Genomic DNA, 21,304 nt, shown 5'->3' with positions numbered 1-21,304 from the left:
GCAAAAAAATTGATTTCATTAAATAAGTTTTATTTCTTTAAGAATAACTGAGGAAAAGTGTTAGCAATTTCTGTACAATTGTTTCATCTTATTCCCTTGGATTTGCTGAAAACCTTTAATAATCAACAGAGCTGTTATGCTGCCACATAGTGCACTTTTAACCTAAAAACAATGATTAGTCCACAGGCATCTGTCCATTTCCTTCTAATACCAAGAAGGTCCTTAAACCTGGCTGTTGACTCCAGTTTGAATTTTTTTTCCCCCGTCGGCTCCTCGTGGATCCCAGTCCATCATCAAAAAAGAGGCACATTAGAAATACTGCCATTTTCCAAGGACGGTGTCTTTGATTGCATCCACAAACTGTGCAGGCACCCAGTAGACCCAATACTGAGAAGCTTCTGTTGGACCCAACTGAAAAGCCTGCGGAGGGACGAGGAGAAGGATCAGCGCAGGAGCGGCGGCTCGAATTCTTTCACAGATATTTCAGATCGAGATGGTTGTAAATCGGGAGCGGACAGTTACCATCATGTGATAGCCCTCGTGGTCCTCGATGGGTTCAGAAACTACGTTTTTAATGGAGCCCATCGGTACCTTCTCTGTCCTCTCTGTGGAGAAGAATAAAAACACAGGTGAATCCCCGCAGAGCCGCTTTGAGCGTCAACGCTCCGGCGGGCTGAGCCGACCTTTAGTTCCGATCCACAGCTGATCCTGCTCCAGCTTGAACGTGAGTCGAACTTTTCCTCCGGACTTGTTGAACATTCCGGATAAAGGCACTGTGGGTAGGCGTTCCTGCGGGCACGACGTCACCGTGGGTCAGCGTGTTTGGTGATGAATAACCCCCCCCCCCCCCCAAGGGTTTTTCACTCACCTTTGTTCCTTTAATAGCCGGCATGATGTCGTCTGGTTTACCTTTGTCCAAAACCTTCCTGTGTTGCTGCAATGACAGGGCAGATTTGTAAAGGCACGGAGAGGAGCATCCACCATCAGAGAGGACGTGAACCCCACCTTCTGTCTGCACAAAGGCTCCTTCTTGTTCTCCTCCGCTTTCACCTCCTGCTGCATGACCTCTTTGGGCGTATTCACGGCCAACACGTCGTTTATCGTCGATCCCACCACCATGATTTTGGCACCGTTTGTGATCTTTATGTCACGTAACGTCTTGTCCTCCGGGAGCAAACCTTTGTACATCACTTTCTGCATGGCCGGAGGGAGACCTGGAGAGACGGCAGAGGGCATTGAAAGGGCCGACCACGGCGAACCACGGGCGGCTTCTCCTGCCATCTTACCCGTGAGAGAGTGAATGCTCTCCTTTAGTTTGGCTCCGGTGTTGTCCACAGGGATTTTCAGGTCATATTTATTTTTGTTCCAGATGATCTTCAGCTCCACCATCTCTCGCTTGTCGTCCGCTTCATCTCCGTTGCTAATACTAGAGTCCTGAGTTGAGGTATTTGCTGCGTCCGTGTCGCTTTCTGCGCAGCCTTTTACAGAATCGTTGCTGACCGGTTCAGCCCCTTTTGGCTCCGACTCCATTAGAACGTCCTCACTTCCTGGAAGAAGCACGAAAACGTTTATTTTTTGATTAAAGCGGTTCTCCGACAGTGACCGATTCACCTGGAAGGCCGGGTACAAAGAAACTTTTGCATTTACATGCTTGCAGGAGGAGATTTTTTTTAAAAATAAAAATAAAATAGAGCTTTAATTCCACCTCATTCCAAAACCTGACATTAACGTGCTTCTAAAGCTGCACTTTTACAGGTAAACAAACACATACATCAAGGCAATGCTTTGTTTTTAGGGGAAAAATGTCAATGTGCGCGCTCAAGGAGGCCCATTAAATACAAATTTGTCATGGAAATTCTTTCATAAAGCTTGTTCTGCTCCTGAATGATTGCTTAAACTAATCTGGGGCTCTTCGCCGTGATGCCTGTCTGGTTTATTGTTTACTTTCTTCATAAAAACTGATGTTAATCAATTTAACGTCGTCGAATGAGAGAGCAACCGGGAGCCTTCAGAGATGCTGCTGTAGAGGGAGCGATGACGTGTTACATCGATGCTAAATTCATAACCACACTTAAACCCTTTCAGATTCCCCTTTGAGCTGACGCCAGAGAAAATCCACAGTCACACCACGACAAGATGAGTGTTATTATGCAAGAAAAGTGGCGCCAAGCAGCCCTCCAGTACTGTTAAATAATCCAAGTGGTCTTAACCTTGAGTCACCACCTATTTTTTATCCTAATATAGTGGATAATATTGCTGCAAATATTCTCTAAGATCATCATCTTTGACATCATTCAAGTCCATACATTAATGGGCCACGTTTGACATCCGTGCCAATTGAAGGAATTCCCCTTGTGATTGAGGCACAAAGGCAACATCAGTTATAATTAAATGATAAATGTTAAAATAAAAGCAACTCGGTCCATTATCATCCTATCGAATGCCAGTTAACTCTTAAACTGACAGCTAAGCACAGCCCTCCAAACTTCATTTGTCAGTGCCGTCTTAACTGTTCAAGTAACAATCGTGAACTAATGACGATGAAAATAAAAAGTGAGTAGATATTAGAGAATGTGTCCTGAAGTCCAGTTTCGCTGCTTCTGCACCCCCATTTCGGTCTTCTAGCTCTTTCTATGGCCCAGTTTCTCGTTTGGGGGGGGGGGGGGGGGGGGGCTGTTCTGAGTTGTGCAACTAAAATTAAATATAATAAATACACGACAGTGTGCGACACCAAAATATAGCTATAAAGATGGAGATCTGGAGAAAAAGACGGTTTGATCACGTCAATCGTCAAATCGTTAACGTATCCGATCTTAACATTTAAACTGCACTGGTACTTCATTTACAATCCCCAGCACTCCGTGTTAACTTTATCCTGATCATTAGAAGAAATTTACAATAAAGTGAACAGAAACACTAGTAAATTACCCCTTGACATGAACTTTCATTTTCGGGTACATCTTGCTAAATTAAACTGACGTAAGCTATCGGTAACGTTAGCTAGCATCAACACTGGGGAACATTTTTTGAAATAACGTGACGGAGAACACAAATGACCAACGAGTGGCAAAGACCGGATCATATTTAAATATGCCAGCGAGAAACATGGGTCATTTCATTAACACTGTCCTGGCTTAGTGTAAAGATATCGGGCAAATTATGCTATAACGTTATTTTCTCTATACCCACCATCCAGGGTCGCCATGATGATTGTGTACAATCTGTTGTAGGCTGAAGCGAAGAGATGACAGAGAGCAAGATGACTCCTGCTGTTCAGGAAACAAACATTTCCACCGTTTTAATAAAGCGGTGGGCAGGAGAGGAAATTTGAGCAGTCAAAGAAAAGTTGGAAACTGCATATTTCAAGCACTCTGGAAACGCTAACTACCCTCTTAGATGTCAAATGTCAGGATATTTTTAGTTTCATTTGGCCGGCGAACGTGACAGAATGCACATGCGTTGCCAAAATCCACTACTCCGAATAAAATTTGTTGTTAAAAACATTATTGTTTTATTATTTGACCAAAGTGATGAGATAATAGGTCTGTAAGAAAACAAAGTTTAGTAGTATCACTAAAATCTAGTGGCACGTCGGTGAACCCGGAAGTACATGGTAGGGTATTATCTCGTTTTGCACGGGTTTTCTGGAATTGCAGCTAAAAATAGAAACCAATAGGTGGCGCTGTGTTCAATCAGTATTGGTCAAGTTCTTCTTCGTCGTAATAACTGTTTAGGGTATTCAAATTATTAATAGCGTTATCACTGCTTTAACTTTAAAATTATGGGGTCTTTTTCAAACACAACAGTACAGTGACCTATGTCTCATGTTTTAATTACTGTCAGGTCATTATGTATCCCCAATTTCACACTTTTTTTTTCATTTTTATTGAGGAATTTTTGCTAACCACGTCATTACATTTTAAACTGTCTTAGAACACGAGCAAGGCAACAAACTATATATTTTGCATCGGATAATTTAGACTTTCTCACTTCTCTTCTACAAAACGCTTCTAATTCGTCTGTTAAACTTCTATTTCAAATGGCATTCAATCCATTTCTGACTGTACAGCGTGTTTATTTCTGATATGTTTGTATTATGAATGATAGAAATTGTGAACTCTGAAGTCAATTCATTTCCTCCCCTTTTCTTGATTTGGAAGAAATGGTTTTAATTTTAACGAGAACAATGCAGTAAAAAGGCAGCACGATTCCTCCCTGTTCGTCTTCCTGCACGTTTCTCCCGGTTCCCTCTGGAAGGCAGCAAAGTGAAATGGGTGGGGAAAAGTTCCCATGAAGAAGAAGCTTCTGCATCGGGATGAGGACGAATCAAGGAAGAGAAAGCAAGAAAAAAAAGTTCCTAATCAGAGTCACAAGTTGTCATGCGTCGCGGGGATGACAGGGGGGAGTTGCAGCGGAGCTCCTGCCTTCATCACACCGCCTCTGGGCGCCATGGAAGCGGATTAACCTGTCGGGGACGCGAGCAGAAGGGCAGCCGTTCACAGATCCGCAGCCGGGATGAGTTAAAACATTTGGCAGAATAAACCTGACATAAAAGTTGGTAACCGGGGCCATGGCGGACAGAAGGACTCTCAACATTGTTATTCTGGGTTTGGGCTTTCTCTTCATTTTTACTGCGTTCACCACATGTGGGAATGTTGAGGTAAGTCCACCGTTATAACTGTGTTATTACTCGTGAGTGGCGTTTGTGCTGAAAAGGTGCCCCGAGGGGCATTTATGGGATGGTTGCAGCTTATCGTGTAGAATAGTTATTAAAAATATAAGTGGCTTGGTTTTCAACACAGACTTTTAATATTTAACGTGAAAACGTAAATACGCTGTGGCGTTCAGGGACCGCTCGGAGATGTAGGTCATGCGTTCCTCGTGCTTCTCATTCTGCTCAATGATCAGTGATCAAACTGCGCGACTCGAGGATACAATTATGCCTCGTTTTCTGTAATCTGACCACGTGTTTCCGACATTTCGTTTCTCCGCAGCACACTGTGGTGAAGAGTCTGGAGAACTCCACTTTCAGCGGCAGCGGCTTCCACAGGTGGGGCCTTGAACTACCCACTCAACCATCCCTCTTTCGTACGTTTGTTCCAGCTGAAACCAGCACGTTCACACTCGTATTTACATCCCGCAGTCTAGGAATCATCTATGGGGTCTTCTCCTTCTCCAATCTACTGGCACCGATGGTGGTCGCGGTGATCGGACCCAAGATTTGCATGTTCATAAGCGGCCTTCTTTACAGGTAAAGGTTGCCGCGGTGATTAGATACAGGATGCTGTTGCTGATGCCCTTGGTTCTGTGTGTGCAGCGGTTATGTGGCGGTGTTCATCGCCCCGTCAACGTGGGCCCTTTACTTCACCTCGGTGCTGATCGGCGTGGCTGCAGCCTGTGAGTGAACAGAACACGTCAAGGTTTAAACGTTGCCCCCCCCCCCCAATGTAAACGCCATCTTTCTCGCTTCCCCTCAGTGCTGTGGACGGCTCAAGGACAGTTTCTGGTGGCCAACTCAGAGGCTTCCACCATCAACAGGAACACTGGCATGTTCTGGGCTCTCCTACAGTGCAGGTACCAACCCCCAATACACCGGTCACATGACCCCACCGGAGGCGGAGCAGGAAATGTGTCTCGCCATGTTTTCTCCTGCCGCCGGCCGTTAAGTCGTTGTAAAACCTTCCTCCTGCTCCGAGATGATTCATCTCCTGGGTTTCTAAGCGAATTTGCGCTTGTTAAAATATGCAAATTGTTTTAGAGTCATAATTACATTGACTGTCACTTCTGCCAAAGCCCACAACAGGGCAGCGCTAATCCGACCACGCCGCAGCGAACTCACCAATCAGCCCTTCACAGACACAAACACACACACACACACACACACACACACACACACTCACGTCATCTTTAATAAACAGCAGCAGTTATCTCTCCGACACCTTCCTGCTCCTTGGTTGGATTCAGTCCCGTGGAAGCGGTCTTCTTCCACGCCGTGGTCACGAGGAGTCGCCCGATAAGACCGTTATCTGTTCCAAATGCGTCCTTTCCTCTGCTGAATGACCCGTTTATCTCCTTGCCAGCATGTTGTTTGGAAATCTTTACGTCTATTTCGAGTGGAACGGAAGGACGGAGATACCAGGTAGAGTCAGCCCAGTGTGTCATCGTCGCCGTGACGACGGAGTTCTTGTAGAACGTTAACGTCATCGTCCCCTCGCAGACGACAGCAGGAGGAACGTCTTCCTGTCCCTGATGGTCGTCTCCGTAGTGGGGACGCTCAGCTTCCTGGCGCTGAGCGCGAGCCGCCACGAGGAGGACGTCCTGTCCGAGGACGAAGGCCAGTCGCTGCTCTCCACGCCGATGATGTAACGTAGCGTCCAACCTTCACGCGCACGGAGAGGGGAGCCTTGGCGCTACTGACGGGACCTGTTTCCTGTTGTTTAGGTACAAGAACCGGGCGGACAGCGCCATCCAGGACACCAAGTCAGACTTCAGTGAGTTTCATCAGATTGTTGCGCAAGTCTGGATGATGCTGCCTGCAAACTGGACCCATCTGTGATGCTCCAGTAGAACCTTGAGCTCCCGGTGATGCCAGAGATCAGCGCGGGCATCATCGCTGCCGCCAGCAGACCCTTTTGTTTCCCTCCGCGTGAAAAAGCAGCACTCCTGCCGGGCTTTTATTCCAGATGTTATCGTTGGCCGTCAACAGGAAGCGCGCCGCTGCCAGCAGTTGTTGCTCGTTGTCTCGTGTGCGCGGAGACGTGAGCACACCTGCGTTAAAGCGAGCGCTTGAGCGAGCGCGCTGATTCATGTCCCATGTGAACAGGCTGCCTCTGAAAATCCTGCACTGGTTTGGGATGAATCAGCAATTCTGAGGAGGTTTCTTGTCCTCTCTCGTGCTCAGGAACCATCAGGCAGCTGCTGAAGGATAAAACCATCGTGCTGCTGAGCCCCAGCATGGCGTACAGCGGTATGTTGAGCTGAACTCGGGCTCCCGGGCTGCAAATGTGCTGGTGACAACTCTGAGCTCGCCCCCCCAGGCCTGGAGCTGTCCTTCTACAGCGGCGTCTACGGGACCTGCGTCGGGGCGACGGCGCAGTTCGGAGCGGCGGCCAAAGGCTTGATCGGCATCTCCGGGATCGTGGTGGGCGTCGGGGAAATCGTGGGTGAGTTTAGGCTCTGGGTTCAGATCATTGGTGGGGGTGGGGGTGGGGGGGGTCATCTGAGTTCACCCACGGGCTGTTCCGCCAGGCGGGGGACTCTTCGGGCTGCTGTGCAAGAACAATCGCTTCAGACGGACCTCTGTGGTGTTCCTGGGGATGGTCGTCCATTTCGTGGCCTTCTACCTGATCTTCCTCAACACGCCCGACGACGCGCCGGTGGTCTTCAGCACCGCCACCCAGAAGGAGCCATTTTTGACTCCCAGGTAGCCCATTGTCGCGCCGACGGCGATGAGGGCGGCTGGGTCTGGGTCTGAACGAGTGTCTCCTCTCCTCAGCGTGTCCATCGCTCTGCTGTGCAGCTTCCTGCTGGGACTGGGCGACAGCTGCTTCAACACGCAGCTCTACAGCATCCTGGGCCGCGTCTACGCCGAGGACAGCATGCCCGCCTTTGCCATCTTTAAATTCGTCCAGGTAACCGCAGATTCCCAGGCCCCGCCCACTTCCCCAGAAACTGGGCAGCAGCCTCCCACCAGGGGGCAGTAATGATGCTTCGCTGTCCGTAACCACTGTCCTGCTGCTGCTTTGGAGACTCGTTTTAATAACACCCTTTTCCCGCCAAAATAAGAGCATGTCCTGTGTCAGTCTGTGTTTGCAGCCGTGGCGTTCTTCTACAGCGGCTACCTGATGCTGACGTGGCAGCTGCTGCTGATGGTCATCCTGGGCTTCGGCGGGACGCTCTGCTTCTTCATGGTGGAGAGGATGCAGAACTTCTCCATAGATTTGCAGGAACATTAGCCATAAAAGCGCCGACGCCTTTTTAATGTCCTATTTTTGCACAATTCAAGCTGGACAATCGTAATCAAACACCCTTTTTGTCGACCTTCTGACCTTTTTAAGGATTGAAGCTATGAAAAAGCAGCTGCTCTGTCTGATTTTTACGCAAAAAAATCATCATTTTTTAACTCTCAGGACGTGTTTTGCTTTGGAATCTGAATTGTCAAGTGTCTTTTGAAGCATTAATAGTATTAACTCGGCTCAGCGCTGCTGCCGTCTTTAATCTGTAACATGATTTCAGTCTCGTACTGTCGTCTCTAACCTGCTTCGCTTCCAGCTCAGGTTTCTTATTTAAGATTCTCCGTTCCTGTTGCTTCGGCCGAGCACGAGAAATATCGGATTTCGCTTTAATGATCAGCGGCTGACAATCGTTGGATCGTCTCTGTTGCTTGTAATTAATAAATTTACATTCATTTTACAACACAAGTATCGGTTGCCAGTTCTTCCGGAACAGCCCCTTCTGGATTATCTAGATGACTTGTGGACTCGGCTGCCACTTCATTGCATCATAAACAAGATAAATCTCCTGGACTTAATCTTGATTTGCCAGATTTATTTGAAAATCCATGAGCCCATTAATCAAAAGAGGAGCGTCGAACAGGTCTCGGTGAAACAGAGAGGGATATAGACCCGGGGACCTCGCTGGTAATTGAGTATCGATTAGATTATAATGAGAGTAAGCAGTTTTGTGTGATCTGAAGTCAATTGTATCAGATCCTTGACAATAACAAAGCGCCGACAGGCTAAGTGAATTATGCAGCATTTACCCACAGAAGTCAGGATTCACGCCACGAGAGAAACGTGCAAGCGACCACGTTTAGAGAAGCCCGTCGGCAGGAGGCGGGACGCTCCGGCCTCAGAGCGCCTGATTTAGCTCCTTCCTGCATCTGCGGCTCAGCCGGTTGCGTCGCTATTGTGGCAAACGTGCGCGAGGAGGCTCAAAGGCGCCAAATTTGAGAGCAGAGACGCCCCCAATCAAATGATTAACAAGCGTGTGTGATCAGACGAGTTAAGCGGCAACATTTGTCTGCTGCGTCTCTCCCCGCTGCTAGCGCTCCGCACAATAGTCGCAATCACCGGCAACAACAATTAGACTAATGGCTCGGCAGCACGCGCCGCTCGTTCACGGATCAAAGGTTCGTGCAAACAGTACTTGTCGTATAATTGGGAATTAGCGTCAGATTAATTCGGCAAACAAATCAGATTTTGCGGCGCGTAATCGTGTCGGATCCGCCGTCACGACCACCAGAAGCTGACGGAGAAGCTGAGCTCCAGCGAGCGGACGTAGTGCCAGTGCTGGACGGGGATGAAGAGCACGTCTCCGGGCTGCAGCACGCAGTCCAGGTACGGCGCCTTGGCGAACTCCGGGAAGCGCCGCAGGTCGGGGTTCTCCACCTCCACCTGTGGGGAGACAGACGCAGAAGGGAAGAGCTGCATATCTTCTCCAAGTGTCTCTCTGGACTTTGGTTCCCACCTGACTGGTGTTGTGGAGGAGCTGGGACTGGTGCGGGTACAGCTTATCGGTGTCCTCTGGGGAGTACAGACGGATGTATTTGCTTCCCACCACCTGATGTATGCACGCGGGAGAAGCCCATGTAAACAAACAGCAACGGAGGCTCGACTCTGGACATAACTCATTCACGAGGCGCCGCTTGTATCCTCACCTGAGCCAGGAAGTTGTGCTGAGGGTCCTGGTGCAGAGGAGAAACTGTGCCTCCGGGCCCGAACCACGCGTTTACAGTAATATCCTCCTCATCTCCCTCGCCGAGGCAGCAATAATCAGGGAGGCGGATGTCTTCTTTTAGCTCTGGTATCTGAGGCAACATCCATCAAGCACAAGCACAGCGAGAGGACCTTTAAGACTCCTTCACTCTCTAAACACCCCGTTTGTTAACTAAATATGTGCAGATGTTACCCGGCGGCCATTTCAAAGACGAGCTCTCGGACTGTTGGACCAGCCTAACTTCCTCTTTCCTCCTGCTTTCAGCATCGGTGCAGGAGTTAGCGCTGCTTTTAGCACTCACTTTCAAACCTCAGCCTGACTTCATGTTAATAAACCATTTGTTGGCAGTGTAGAAGCTTTAGCATCTGTTTCAGCTGTCACCCATGCTAGGTATAGGTTAGAAATAAACCGATCAAACCAAACCAATTTGAATAAAACCCTCAGAAGTCGCCTCAACAAGCTCAAGCCACTAGAGGGCGATCAAGACGCTCTGCCTTTACATATTAGCTTGCTATTGATTCATGCAGACAAATTAGCAACATTAACGCTTCAACTTATTCCTGGAAATCTCAATCTTATGAATATTTAAAGATACACTCTATAGTCCAAGGACAGAGCTCACCCACCCGACATTCCTGCCACTTTTCCAGCTCATTTCCCGCTGTAGCCGCCGGGCGAGGGAGCCGCCAGGGGCCACAGCCCGTTTCTGATGAATTAGCCCTGAAATCTTTTCCTGTCATTACAATCAGGACTGGGCCCGTCAAGAGTTTTTCTCCCCGGCGATGATTCCGATTCCCCCTTTTTTTTCCCCCCATGCAAGTGCGCTGGTGCTGAATACCAAAATAACCCCACCTGTCTGTTCTCGCAGATTTAATATCTGGGGCCCTCGCTGCGCGCAGGACCAGACGCCGCTGTCGCCGTAATGATAACAAACGAGGGTTCGTGGCCGCAACACTTAGCTTTCAGATGAGTCGCTTCATAATGGGTGCCGTCGTTAGACATGCAGCTCCGCTCCCCATTCTCTGCACGTAAGCTCGCTCCAGGCTGGAGTCTCCAATTATTCTCCATAATCAAAAGAAAACGCGCTGGCAAATGATAACGAACGTGCGCTAATTACGTAAAGGGAAACATCTGATTTGTTTTCCCAGCTCCACGTGCGAGCCAACGGCTGATTACAGGAGGTGTGAAAAATCGATGTGAGTGATGAGTCTTTGTTTGGCCTCATTCGAATTCATCATAACGGCCCAAAATACCAAACTTTGAGGCTGACAAGGTGCCCTTTTTAGAAAGTTCACCGCCAGACGCCGCATCGACTCGCGGAGGACAATCAGGACAGCGGAGCCGAGAGCGTTCAAACAAAAGCTGGAGGAACTGAGAAAAGTGAGGACAAAGGTCAGACTGAGGGGCGACGTCATACCTGGTCAAACAGCTGGTGCTGCGCGAGGTAGCCTACAGCTTTGGCTCCGCCCTAAACAACCGTGCAATTAAAAAAAAAGCACATTATTACTCTAAAGTCGGGAGCACAACCTTCTTCACGCTCACACTCACCTTTCTTGTGATGTAGCGGTCGATGAATTCATTGACGGTCAGCAGCGTCTGCGACCACTCCTCGTCCGTGTACCTGGACCCCACCTCCACGGGGACGGTCCGGCACCCGGCCACGGACCGCAGGTACTCGATGCTGCGTGGAGGCGGAGGAGCGAACGCGTATTAAAAACAACTGCTCATTCAGGATTCGGCGACGGCGCAGAAATACATCATTTGTGCTCCTCCGGGTGTCTTCCTCTTCCTCCTCCTCTGCCATCAGTCGCCAGCAGCCGTATGTCAGCTGTCAGCGGCGAGCGGCGAGAGGGAGGACAGTGAAAGATATCTTCAATGGAGGGGCGGTTATATCGCACTCTGGTGTCACGCATTAGAGGCCTTCAATCACAACTGTTTTGACAACTAAACCGACTGGAACTCGTCTCATTTCGCCGCCGCTCCCGCACATTTTCTGGCAATTAAGCCTGAAACGTGCGCGGGATGTAACCCGGCGCCCGGCGCCGACCCGCGGTGAGATTTAGGTCACCTCCTGCAGCTTTTGTCTTCTTCCCGCAGCCGCGGCGAGGAGCTTTTAGACGAGGCGGATTTCGGCGGCGAAGTTAATCGACTCTCCTGCTGATGATTAATGGCTTCATAATTGGGGGGGTGACACAGAACAGAGCAACGTGCATACGCGCACTGATTAATGATATCATGCAAATGGCGCTCTTTGAGAGCCCAAACCTCCAGGGGTGCTGGTTGAAGGCGGGCCAGTGGTCAGTGATCCCTTCTAGAATGGCCGGTTTGTGTGGGAGCAGGTAGTTGGTGCTGAAGCTCTCCAGAGAAGGGCGCTTCACTCTGGGAACTGCCAACTCGTCTCTGATCACAGGAACGTGTGGGCGCGCCGTCTTTATTCTCTGTTAATGATGCCAAACACAACGCCGGCTCGTTACAGCCGTTCATTTCCAACAGACAAGTCAGAGAAAGCAGAACGAAACCTCGTCTCTGTGCAGTTGGGTTGTTACTGAACGCCCAGGAACGAGTATTAAAACACTTTCTGACAGCGACGACGTGGCCAGCGCAGCTGAAATTGTGTTCAATGGGAGGACATTTAAATTCCACAGTATTAGGAGCTGTAGGAACTTTCCCTGCGAGATGAATTATTCATGTTCCATCACTGTAACCTGGGGCTCAGCGCTGTGACACTGGCTGCCAGCGCTATAATGAGCTGCTGTTCCAGGGCACCGTGAGGCTGCACACCCACGCGCTAATGGGGGGAAGTTTCAAACACAATCAGGGGGTCAAACCTGGTATTACACAGCAGTTTGAGATGAACGGACGAGCCGGAGTCTAAACGGTTGTTCTAGCACTTAGCGTGCTGGCCAGGCAGGTCACGGCCGAAAACAACAGCCTTGACAAAAACCCTGGTGTATATTTCGATGAGAACATAAACATTGAAACGACAGAAGCGCTGGAAGAGAGTGAGAGCATTTTCAACAAACAGCCCACCCACCTTGACCTCAGAGTGTTCAGCCTCGTCCTCTTCCTCAGTGGATTTTCTCACTTCCCGCTGCAGAATCTGAACAATAACCTGAAGTATATTGTCCATGATGGCGGCGCCCATCAGCAGAGCCATGTCACACGTCCGCACAGCCTGCAGGACGTCATCCGCCGACGGATCCCGGTGACACAGCGCGGCCACTTTGAACAGGCAGCCGTAGGAATAGACCCGTCTCCAGTCTTTGTCCACGTGGCGCCAGGTGCCCGTGTTGAGCTTCTCCCACGAGTAATCCAAGATGATCTGAGCCTGAAGCATCCTGCGGGTTCCTGCGGTCTCCCGGTACAACAGCTGTCTGGACCGCCTCAGCATCTCCACCACGCTTGACTCCACTTTGTCGCTGAACTGTAGCGGGAACTCTTCCTCACTGAGAGGAAGGACGGCGGAGATCTTTGACCACAGCGTGGCCATCGAGGGCAAGGTCTGGATCAAAGAGCCAGAGTGAAGCTCAATTACAACAGTGGATTCCCAAAAACCTGCAATATTAGAATAAATCTGCACCATTTGGTTGGTGTCTACACAGTCAGGGTGGTTTCCAGAGGTAAATATCATCTCTGCCTGTTAATCATTGCCGGTGTCAGTTTGCTGCCCACCCAGTGATCCATGCACACTCCAAACACTTGCAGATTTAAACTCTTCACGTCCAAATTGGCAAATGCGAAGCAACAGTGACGCCATTCTGCCGCGTTGCTTCCATAACTGCCAACTCTGCCTCCATGTGACTCCGGCTCTGTTTGGATGCTTCCTTTAGGAAATAAAGCCAACGGATACAGCAGCCAAATCTGAGCACATGACTCACACATAAATACAGCTCGGGGAGCTTAAGTGAATGGTTGTATTTAGGTATTATCACTAGAAATATGCAGCGCAACTTATCTGTCTAAACTATCTGTTTTAGTGAGGTGGGACAATTTGCAAAATAAGTCTGTGCAAACCAAACTATATAATTTCATTACTATTGAAATTAATATTATCCGTGAAGCCATTGCACATTAACTTTTCCTCCCCGTGAAATTGGCTATAATGCTGAAATAAATTTCCGGAGAGACACCAAAAGGTAAATAAAGCAGCCTGTCTACAGCATTCAGTTTAATTAATCAGCTACGTGAATTTCATCCTCAGAATCAACCTTGACGTTCGAAGGTTTCGAGACCAGTAATTCTAAACAGTATAAGTTGTACGTACCTATTCCGATATTTACACCGTTACTTTAATTCAATTTAATTGATCAAAGATTGTTAAAAGACGCAGATGTAACCGCATCTTCTCTACATGTCACACAGCAAAATTATACCGGAGGGAAACAGGGATAAAAAAATAACAGTTCCGCGTGGTAGGTTCCCCAAATCGGTAAAGAATATCAAAGCGCTCGTCTGCGTTCCCGTAGGTAGTGGTAACAACTGCCTGTGCTCCACCTTATGAAAATCTCATTTTAAACCCACATTACTGATTCATTTTTAATGTAGACGCACCTGAGTGCCAACCAGCACCGGCGTCGCACTGCGCATGCGCCCTCCCACACGCTGCTCCTACACTGTCCCATCTGTCAAAACGGTGGCAGCACGAAAACGTGTTACTCTCTCATCAGAACTCTTTTATTTAATACATTATCACCCAGATGGAGGAAAACTGAAATTAAAATTTAGAGTGAAACCTGATTATATATGCAGTGGGGTAAAGATAAATAAGTTAAGCCTTCATGATGGTGGTTACAGCACAAATTTTTGGCTCGATTGGAGGTTTAGCATTCATGTCTCACACAGATCCTTGAGAATTTTTATATTCCGTCTCTCTTTTCATTCAAAAGAAAAGGGGAAAAGCCTGAACAAACAGGACAGGAGAGCACAGGTGTAGAATCTGTGAACACACGTCACCATTATCAAATGTCAAACACGATGAAATTCAAATAATCTCGCTACAATGTTTGCAGCTGTTACTGTATGTAAAACAGATCGAATCAGGAGGGGGAGCCTACCTCACCGGGGCCCACAAGGGAATTTAAAATGCATCAGGCACTTCAGCTCATTCTCCCTGTGTAAACTGCAGAATTCTCTCGCTTCCCCACATGGAGGTGGGGAATTAACACGAAGGCAAAGAATGCAGTGGGGTGCGTTTACTCTTTAAAGTTCTTACATTTAGGAAAATGTAGATTGAAAATCTAACACAATTTAAAGAATACAAGCCAAGAGAAAACAATATTTGATGATAAGTTTTATAAAGGAACTCGAGAAGCTGGAGAAATAGGCTGAAAGAGGAGATAGACAGAATGTGGGGTGTGAAGGCAACACTGGTCCCAGTAGTGATCAGGGCACTAGGGGCAGTAACACCCAAGCTGAGTAGATGCTCCAACAGCTACCAGGAACCACATCAGAGAAGAGCGCACTCCTGGGAACAGCTAAGAACCTATAGTTATATATATACACAGCAGTTTCAGCATGATCGCAGCACTCAGGTACCGAGTGCTGGCATGTTCAGAGTCTTGACACTTGTGCTGTGAACTGGGTTTCTGCACCTGTGCACGCAGGTGCATGTGGTAGCAGTGGACTTGGTCCCAGTAGGGGAGGTATGCATTATTCTGACACATCTCACTCTGCGCTCGCAAGACACCGTGGGTTTACGCTTAAGGTCAGAGACGTGGCCCCTTTACCTCCCTCTTCACCAGGGAAGGTCCACCTGTCTGGTCTCCGTCAGCAGGGGTCAGTGAACTTTATGTAAAACGAGGCTGCAGTCGCTCCTGCAGGACCTTGTTAGCTGGTATCAGTCTGAGATAAATGGCAGGTTTGACTCTCAAGCGATGAACACGCTTTCACCATGTTCTCCACACGCCATTCCTTTCCAGTAAACCCCCCTCACATTGCTTTAGTCTGTACCAGCAGCGCTATTAGGAAAGGCAACTAACATCCTGGTGGCCCACCTGGTGGCAGGTTGCGGTATAAATCACCGAACTCCTCCATAACACACAAACACCACACCACAAATCAAATGATGTGATTTAAACATCCATTTTAGGGATTTTTCTTTAGCCTTTGTTCTAAGCTAAGCTAATTGGCTGCTGGCGCAATGAAAAAATGCAACTGTATTTCTTTTTATAAGTGACTTTTGTTAATCATTCATCAGTCGCTGTGTTTGGTGCGTATAAATATCCTCCCTGTATTCTCTACGTTAGTCACACGGCACAAAGAGAAAGAAATGTTGAACAAAAGAGAAGTGTGTCAGCCATCGCGCAAGCAGCGGAGAGCGAGGGAGGGAGAATTCGTTCTCCTCGGTCGCTCGCTCCCGGTAACAGCAGAACAAATGGAATAACAGCAAATTCTAACCTGCAGAAGAATAGGCAGAGCAGCGACGGAGAATGCAAAGGAGGTGATGAAGGAGAGTGAAAGAGACGTGATGTCTGTTCCCTGATACCGCAAGGAATCGAGGGGCATTAAAGCCTGAATTCTTTCCTCCCGCCTCAGCGGACGGGCTGAAAATAAAGGTACCGTGATACAGCGAAATCCTCCAAAACTGCATTTAATTTATCTCGGCTTGAGAGGGGGGATGGGGGCGTTCTCTGTTGTTTGGAATCTCGACTGTTCCTGTGCTTGTGTGGTAATTAATTTGGTGTCTCTGCAGGGCCGTGACAAAGAACATCGGCGGCGGCCCCGTGTTTAGCCGGCGGCTTAACCGGGCGGCGGAGACCGTGACAGTCGGCAGCGTATTCCCAGAGGCCGGAACCGCTGCGACGCCCCGGGAGGGATGTAATCACCATCACCACACTCCAGGTGCTGCTGACATAAAGGACGGACACGCGCCTCTGGCGGCGTTGCCATGGATCGGAATCCAATTAAACACTGTTTAGCTCGACATAAACTGCCCGCCGTAGCCTGTTGACATGAAATGAACGCATTGTTGTGGCACAAAAAGACCATTACGACAGAACGCGCGCCGTGACCCTCGGCAGAACCCACTTGAGCCACTCGAGCTTGTTTCTCGGCTGAGGCGAAGTGGTGGCTGCCCGTTCAAAACTGGGCCGTTCTGCCGGGATTTGAAGGCCGCTGAGCCTGAAACGCAGCGTTGCGTTTGTACCCGAGACGATCTATGCAGATGTGAAACCTAGCCGAGGTTAAAGGTCGCCGTCTTCCTGGAGAACCTAGTAACGGGCGCTTAGAAACCCCCCCGAGAAGGTAACAAACGAGAGGCGTTAAATTAAACGTCCTGTGAAATCACCAGCGGATCAGAAACGAGCCCGTGGGAGTTTTCCACAGACAATTATCCCCCGTGTTCGCCGCCCTCGGCTGGCGGCGACCACAGGTCAGGGCTGGCTGCGCCGGGTCAGGGGCGGGGATAACGGAGCTCTCCCCCGGGTTCGCTGCACAAACATGGCGCCTGCCGATGCGCGACACGCATTCCAACCGAGCCAAATTAGCAAAACACCCTTGCCCGCTTGCCCCGAGCAGGTGCTCGGTTCCAGAGGCTTAATGTGGGACGCGGCAGCGCCGGCGGCCTGTCAGAACCACTTTGGATCAGATGGATGCAGCCAGGTGTGCCCCTGCATTTGGGGCTCAGGTGACACCTGCTAGTTCCCTTTAATTAGAGCTCAAACAGCTGTTTTAGCACGGGCAGACCGGGACGGTGGGCCCGGAGTCACATCCCTGCCCCACCGTTTGATACCGTGGCGTCTGATTATCCCAGCGTAACACAGATAAACACATCAATATGTGACAGAAGGGGAAACGGGTTCGACTCGCTGTCACGGTGAAAAACAAGAGTGTTGAATGTGTTTCCTGCTGGGATAAACCTTTTTTGTTTTTTACTCATTTGAAGAACGGGCCACTTCTGACAAATGTGACTCACTTGCAAAGCAAGGTGAAGATAAAAGTGGAGGCGGTCTTCACCTCGTTATTCTGGTGCTGTGGAGAATCTTCCGGCGGCTGCGAGCTCAGAGGGCCGTTAGTTTGCTTTGATCCTTCTTTGATGCGGTTAGGAGCGTCGTCCGACAGTTTCCAGTTTCCTGAAAAATGACTTCCTTTTGCTTCCCCAACAAAGCTAAAAAGAGGTGGGCGGTTGGCTCCTGGGGCTCGCTGCGAACGTGCGGGAGACCCGTGCAGGTAGGGGGCTCGCGAGGAATCGCTGCACATGGCCCCCTCCCACGGTGCGGAAATCTGCAAGTCGCAAGGCGCCGTGTCGTGACGCTGTGGGAAGAGGAGTCGGAGCATTTCCGAAGCAGCGGGTCGTCTTTACCGGGTGCTGCACCTCACAGCTGAACTCCAACAGGATGGTCTATTTAAAAGAAACCAGACAATCTGAAGGATTGGTTCTGAACCGCCCCCCCCCCCCCCCCCCAACCCTAAAGAGGTGGCTCAAAAACCTCTGCACCGCTTCAAAGCTCCGTTTATCACACAAGAAGTTCATTTGCCAGCAGAGAGCAGCATTGTGGCAACAAATCCTCCCCCCACTGCGGCTAATCACTTAGCATGCGAAGAGGAAACGGAGATAGCGGCCTATCTCGTGCTTCTTTTGTTGACAGTGTTTTGACTCCGAGAACTCCGTCGTGTCATATTTATGAATGACATCCTCAACATTTCAGAAGGAGGCTGCGGAACAGAGATTAAGCCTTCACACTGCTGTCAGACGGCGTTTATTATGAGCTACCTATAGGCCTCCGCCGCACACGTTCAGATTTACTAGTTTCATTCAGTTTCAAAGGGGGATCAGGCTAATCGCTTCAGCTAAAGGTGCCACAAAGAGAAAAGTGTCAACACAGCAGCTAAAATCACCGAAATGAGTCTCAATATCAGAGGTTTCAAATCTGTTGTTGAGTCTACAATGACGTGTAAACAGAACCTTTTCATTTCCGAACAATAAAGGTGACAGAGGAGCGTCCAAAGCCGAGGACGAGCTCCACCGTGGAGAGACGTTCCGCAGTCAAGAACGCTTTCCGGCAGGATCGTGCAGGAATAAAAGGTGTGGGTGTCTGACATTGGCACACGCTACCACCAGCTTCTAACTGGGTCGGCGCTCACCTTTGCACACGCGCTGAAGGAGATGTTCTCGGGCGCCGTCCTGCACGTGTAGAAGGCAACAGAGGACAACTTATGTTCCCTTTTTCTCTCAGAAAGGCACAATTGCACATCGTTCTTGCGTTGTCTTTGCAGGAGATGCAGCCAGGAGTCCATTAAAAGGCAGAAAAATCCTCCACACACACACACACACACACCCCGGGGCTCACATCACAAGCGGCTGTCAACCGGCGGCAGATACATCAGCCAAGTTCTGTGTTCCAATTTTGACACTTTGACCTCTGACGAATTCCGGATTTTCTGAATTTCCATGTCACAACAACAAAGTTGCCGCTGTTCTCCGCTCCAGTTCCGGTGAGTGCGTCAGGGTGAGTGTTACTGTCACGCTGGTGGACAGTTTGTTGTTGCCAGACTACTTTTTTCCAACAGAGCAAACATCGAAATAAATACACCCTTTCTCACCTCGGTGGGTCGAAGGCATTTACTCAATCCCTGCAATTCCCACTCTCACCACTAGAGGCGAAGGACATTAGCATCCAGAACTGGACCAGTTTACTCTCAGAAGCCTGTAAAACTCAGCTGGGACTCCACATTTACCTCTGAAATGACGTTTCATCTTGTTTTATACGTATTTTATCCACAACCACCTCAGATTTTATGCTACAGGCACATTTCTTCTTCCACATCTTCGGAATTATAGCCTTCGGAATCATAGCCAAGGTCACATAACATGTAGCAAATTAAGCACCGAGTGAAGCAAAATGACAGGATGTGTTGCACAGTTGTCAGAGAAAAACTATGTAGAAAGTCTTATTGATCTTTTTCCTCCTTTTTCCAAAGTCCATATTTCAAAGTATTTTGTGGCACACTTTTGGTTGTGGCACACCAAAGAGGATTTAGGAGTAATCAATAACGTACTTCGTGGGCCTAATCCACGAAACCAGTCAAAATGTGAGTGGGAAGACCCTTTGATCCTCCGTCTGGCCCGGAAAACTCGCTCTTTGCCATAATTCCTCGTGTTGAAACACAGAAATGACTCCTTCGCTCGCAGGATGCGAAACATTTGGCAGTGAACTGAGATCCGGCAAACTTGGCAGGCGGAGCGAGGCTGCGTTTCCACTGCCGACAGACTCCAGCCGATCCAGTTTAACTCGCACAATCTTCCCCGAATATGCGCCCTCTAATCTTCACGCTGATGCGAAAGGAAACAGAGCAACATTCCGTTACGGGCGCGGTCCGGCTGGAATCTCCGAGGTGATTCAAGCTATTTTCTTCTCTCGGAACCAAGGAAATTCCTCAAAAGTCAACATCGTTCTGCTGTTTTTCTTCAGCCGGAGGACAACGTCAAGGTCGAGGACGCTGTAGGCGTCGCCGTCATCAGGCACAACAACAACAGTGATTATTCACACCAAGCATCAACAAACCGAAAGCCTGAAAAACAAAGAATGGCAGAAAGTGGAGGATCGGAAAAGAGAGGAACTCCTCCCTGTTTGTTTCTGCTCAGATGATAAAACCGGTTTGATTCCACCGATAAAGTCACATTTTATTCCCATGCTCCTAAATCACAATTTGGCCCCGGGGGGGTGGGGGTGGGGTTCATCCGCAGCCTCTCGCTGCAGGAAGGGTGAAGAAATTAGGGAGGAAAGAGGGAAGAAGGGAGGGCGAGCTCGCAGAGGAGCCAGAGGAGGGACACAGGGACCCTGTGAGTAATTAACCGTTAATGACCCTCGTCCGCACTAGCGCGTCCAACCGGGGTCGGAAAAAATCCGTCCAGATTACGCAGTTGAGGAATTTTCATTAGAACATCTCAGGCGGAGGGACGCGCTGCTAAGCAACACCGGTTATCACGCCCCTGTTCCGTGGCGTCAGACCAGCGCCGTGTCGATATCACGACCCCGGCGACGCTCCGTCCACTGGATGTGTTTACGGTTAGCGGGCGGGCCTCAGACATTATTTACACCGCCGCAGTGACTCCGTCCACAGATCAGATCAGAGCTGGGTAATATTGCCTCACATTTCATTTCCATTTCTCTCCCCGGCTACAGCACGCGCGGGCATGATTACCTCTCCACCTGCGTGATGGAGACGATCCCTCGGTGGGCCGGGATCCCTCCGCGCTTTCATTACAACACAACCATACATCTTCCCCGTATCTCGATGGCGTTCGGGGAGCGTCGCGGCCGTCCGGGGAAGCGTTCGGAGTCCAGCACTGTATCATCCGTGGCAACCCATCAACGCCAGCCTTTGATTCTGATTTAGAGGGAGAGGCGGCCAGCAGGGCCGCCAACACGATCCTCCTCACGCCACAACGAGGGACCATCGAGACCGACTCGCCTCCAGGAGAAGCCTGAGACAGGGCTCCTCCTCCCGCCATGAATTATCCACCGCTGCGCGGGGCCTTGATCAATTAGTCAATCTCTCAACTGCAGCCCGCAATTAACGAGATGATGCGTCCCGGCGTCTTCCGTGTTCGCCAGACTTTGGCAATTAAGTCGGCCGCAGCTCTCGG

At 49.4% G+C, this 21,304-nt stretch overlaps 3 protein-coding genes across 6 annotated transcripts; 1 reads left to right on the top strand and 2 right to left on the bottom strand.

Annotated features, from left to right (window-relative positions):
* Positions 1 to 9: 9 nt before the first annotated feature.
* Positions 10 to 3,333, bottom strand: ubfd1 (ubiquitin family domain containing 1). Its single transcript, XM_003964778.3, has 7 exons — positions 3,190 to 3,333; positions 1,287 to 1,547; positions 1,006 to 1,214; positions 869 to 934; positions 684 to 789; positions 523 to 605; positions 10 to 420 (listed from the first exon to the last, which is right to left on the bottom strand). Exons 1-7 carry the CDS (start codon positions 3,203 to 3,205, stop codon positions 310 to 312), a joined length of 852 nt encoding a protein of 283 aa, XP_003964827.2. The 5' UTR covers positions 3,206 to 3,333; the 3' UTR covers positions 10 to 309.
* A 922-nt stretch (positions 3,334 to 4,255) lies between these two features.
* Positions 4,256 to 8,415, top strand: LOC101064309 (UNC93-like protein MFSD11). Of its 2 annotated transcripts, none has more exons than XM_003964848.3 (13): positions 4,256 to 4,660; positions 4,995 to 5,050; positions 5,144 to 5,251; positions 5,318 to 5,397; positions 5,478 to 5,574; positions 6,081 to 6,139; positions 6,218 to 6,362; positions 6,442 to 6,491; positions 6,902 to 6,967; positions 7,038 to 7,163; positions 7,249 to 7,423; positions 7,496 to 7,631; positions 7,803 to 8,415. In XM_003964848.3, the coding sequence occupies exons 1-13, from the start codon at positions 4,571 to 4,573 to the stop codon at positions 7,953 to 7,955; spliced, it is 1,341 nt and encodes a 446-aa protein (XP_003964897.1). In that variant the 5' UTR covers positions 4,256 to 4,570; the 3' UTR covers positions 7,956 to 8,415. The 2 variants fall into 2 exon arrangements, with proteins under 2 accessions (XP_003964897.1, XP_011602430.1); XM_011604128.2 differs by having other exon boundaries at positions 4,589 to 4,660; positions 5,149 to 5,251.
* A 111-nt stretch (positions 8,416 to 8,526) lies between these two features.
* On the bottom strand, positions 8,527 to 16,134 carry kdm8 (lysine (K)-specific demethylase 8). 3 transcript variants are annotated; one of them, XM_011604126.2, is made up of 9 exons: positions 13,982 to 14,191; positions 13,298 to 13,541; positions 12,752 to 13,219; positions 11,983 to 12,155; positions 11,266 to 11,398; positions 11,135 to 11,185; positions 9,659 to 9,808; positions 9,469 to 9,561; positions 8,527 to 9,395 (listed from the first exon to the last, which is right to left on the bottom strand). In XM_011604126.2, exons 2-9 carry the CDS (start codon positions 13,346 to 13,348, stop codon positions 9,231 to 9,233), a joined length of 1,284 nt encoding a protein of 427 aa, XP_011602428.1. In that variant the 5' UTR covers positions 13,349 to 13,541; positions 13,982 to 14,191; the 3' UTR covers positions 8,527 to 9,230. The 3 variants fall into 3 exon arrangements, with proteins under 3 accessions (XP_011602428.1, XP_029692700.1, XP_011602429.1); XM_029836840.1 differs by lacking the exons at positions 13,298 to 13,541; positions 13,982 to 14,191 and adding an exon at positions 16,114 to 16,134; XM_011604127.2 differs by lacking the exon at positions 13,298 to 13,541.
* Between the last annotated feature and the right edge of the window lie 5,170 nt (positions 16,135 to 21,304).

This window comes from Takifugu rubripes, chromosome 5 (genome assembly GCF_901000725.2).
Source record: "Takifugu rubripes chromosome 5, fTakRub1.2, whole genome shotgun sequence".
Lineage (NCBI taxonomy): Eukaryota > Metazoa > Chordata > Actinopteri > Tetraodontiformes > Tetraodontidae > Takifugu > Takifugu rubripes.
The sequence above is the reverse complement of the archived record's forward strand: the minus strand, read 5'-3'. Positions and strand labels throughout refer to the sequence as shown.

Coding starts and splice junctions, on each gene's coding strand:
- kdm8 (XM_011604126.2), bottom strand. CDS start 13,348: ATGATATTTACCTCTGGAAACCACCCTGACTGTGTAGACACCAACCAA. Junction 13,220..13,297: donor GTGTAGACACCAACCAAATG/GTGCAGATTTAT, acceptor TCTTTGATCCAG/ACCTTGCCCTCGATGGCCAC. Junction 9,396..9,468: donor TCCTCCACAACACCAGTCAG/GTGGGAACCAAA, acceptor GTCTCCCCACAG/GTGGAGGTGGAGAACCCCGA.
- LOC101064309 (XM_003964848.3), top strand. CDS start 4,571: ATGGCGGACAGAAGGACTCTCAACATTGTTATTCTGGGTTTGGGCTTT. Junction 6,363..6,441: donor CTGCTCTCCACGCCGATGAT/GTAACGTAGCGT, acceptor CCTGTTGTTTAG/GTACAAGAACCGGGCGGACA. Junction 6,492..6,901: donor GGACACCAAGTCAGACTTCA/GTGAGTTTCATC, acceptor TCTCGTGCTCAG/GAACCATCAGGCAGCTGCTG.
- ubfd1 (XM_003964778.3), bottom strand. Junction 935..1,005: donor AGCCTTTGTGCAGACAGAAG/GTGGGGTTCACG, acceptor CTGTCATTGCAG/CAACACAGGAAGGTTTTGGA. Junction 421..522: donor ACGAGGGCTATCACATGATG/GTAACTGTCCGC, acceptor GTCCCTCCGCAG/GCTTTTCAGTTGGGTCCAAC.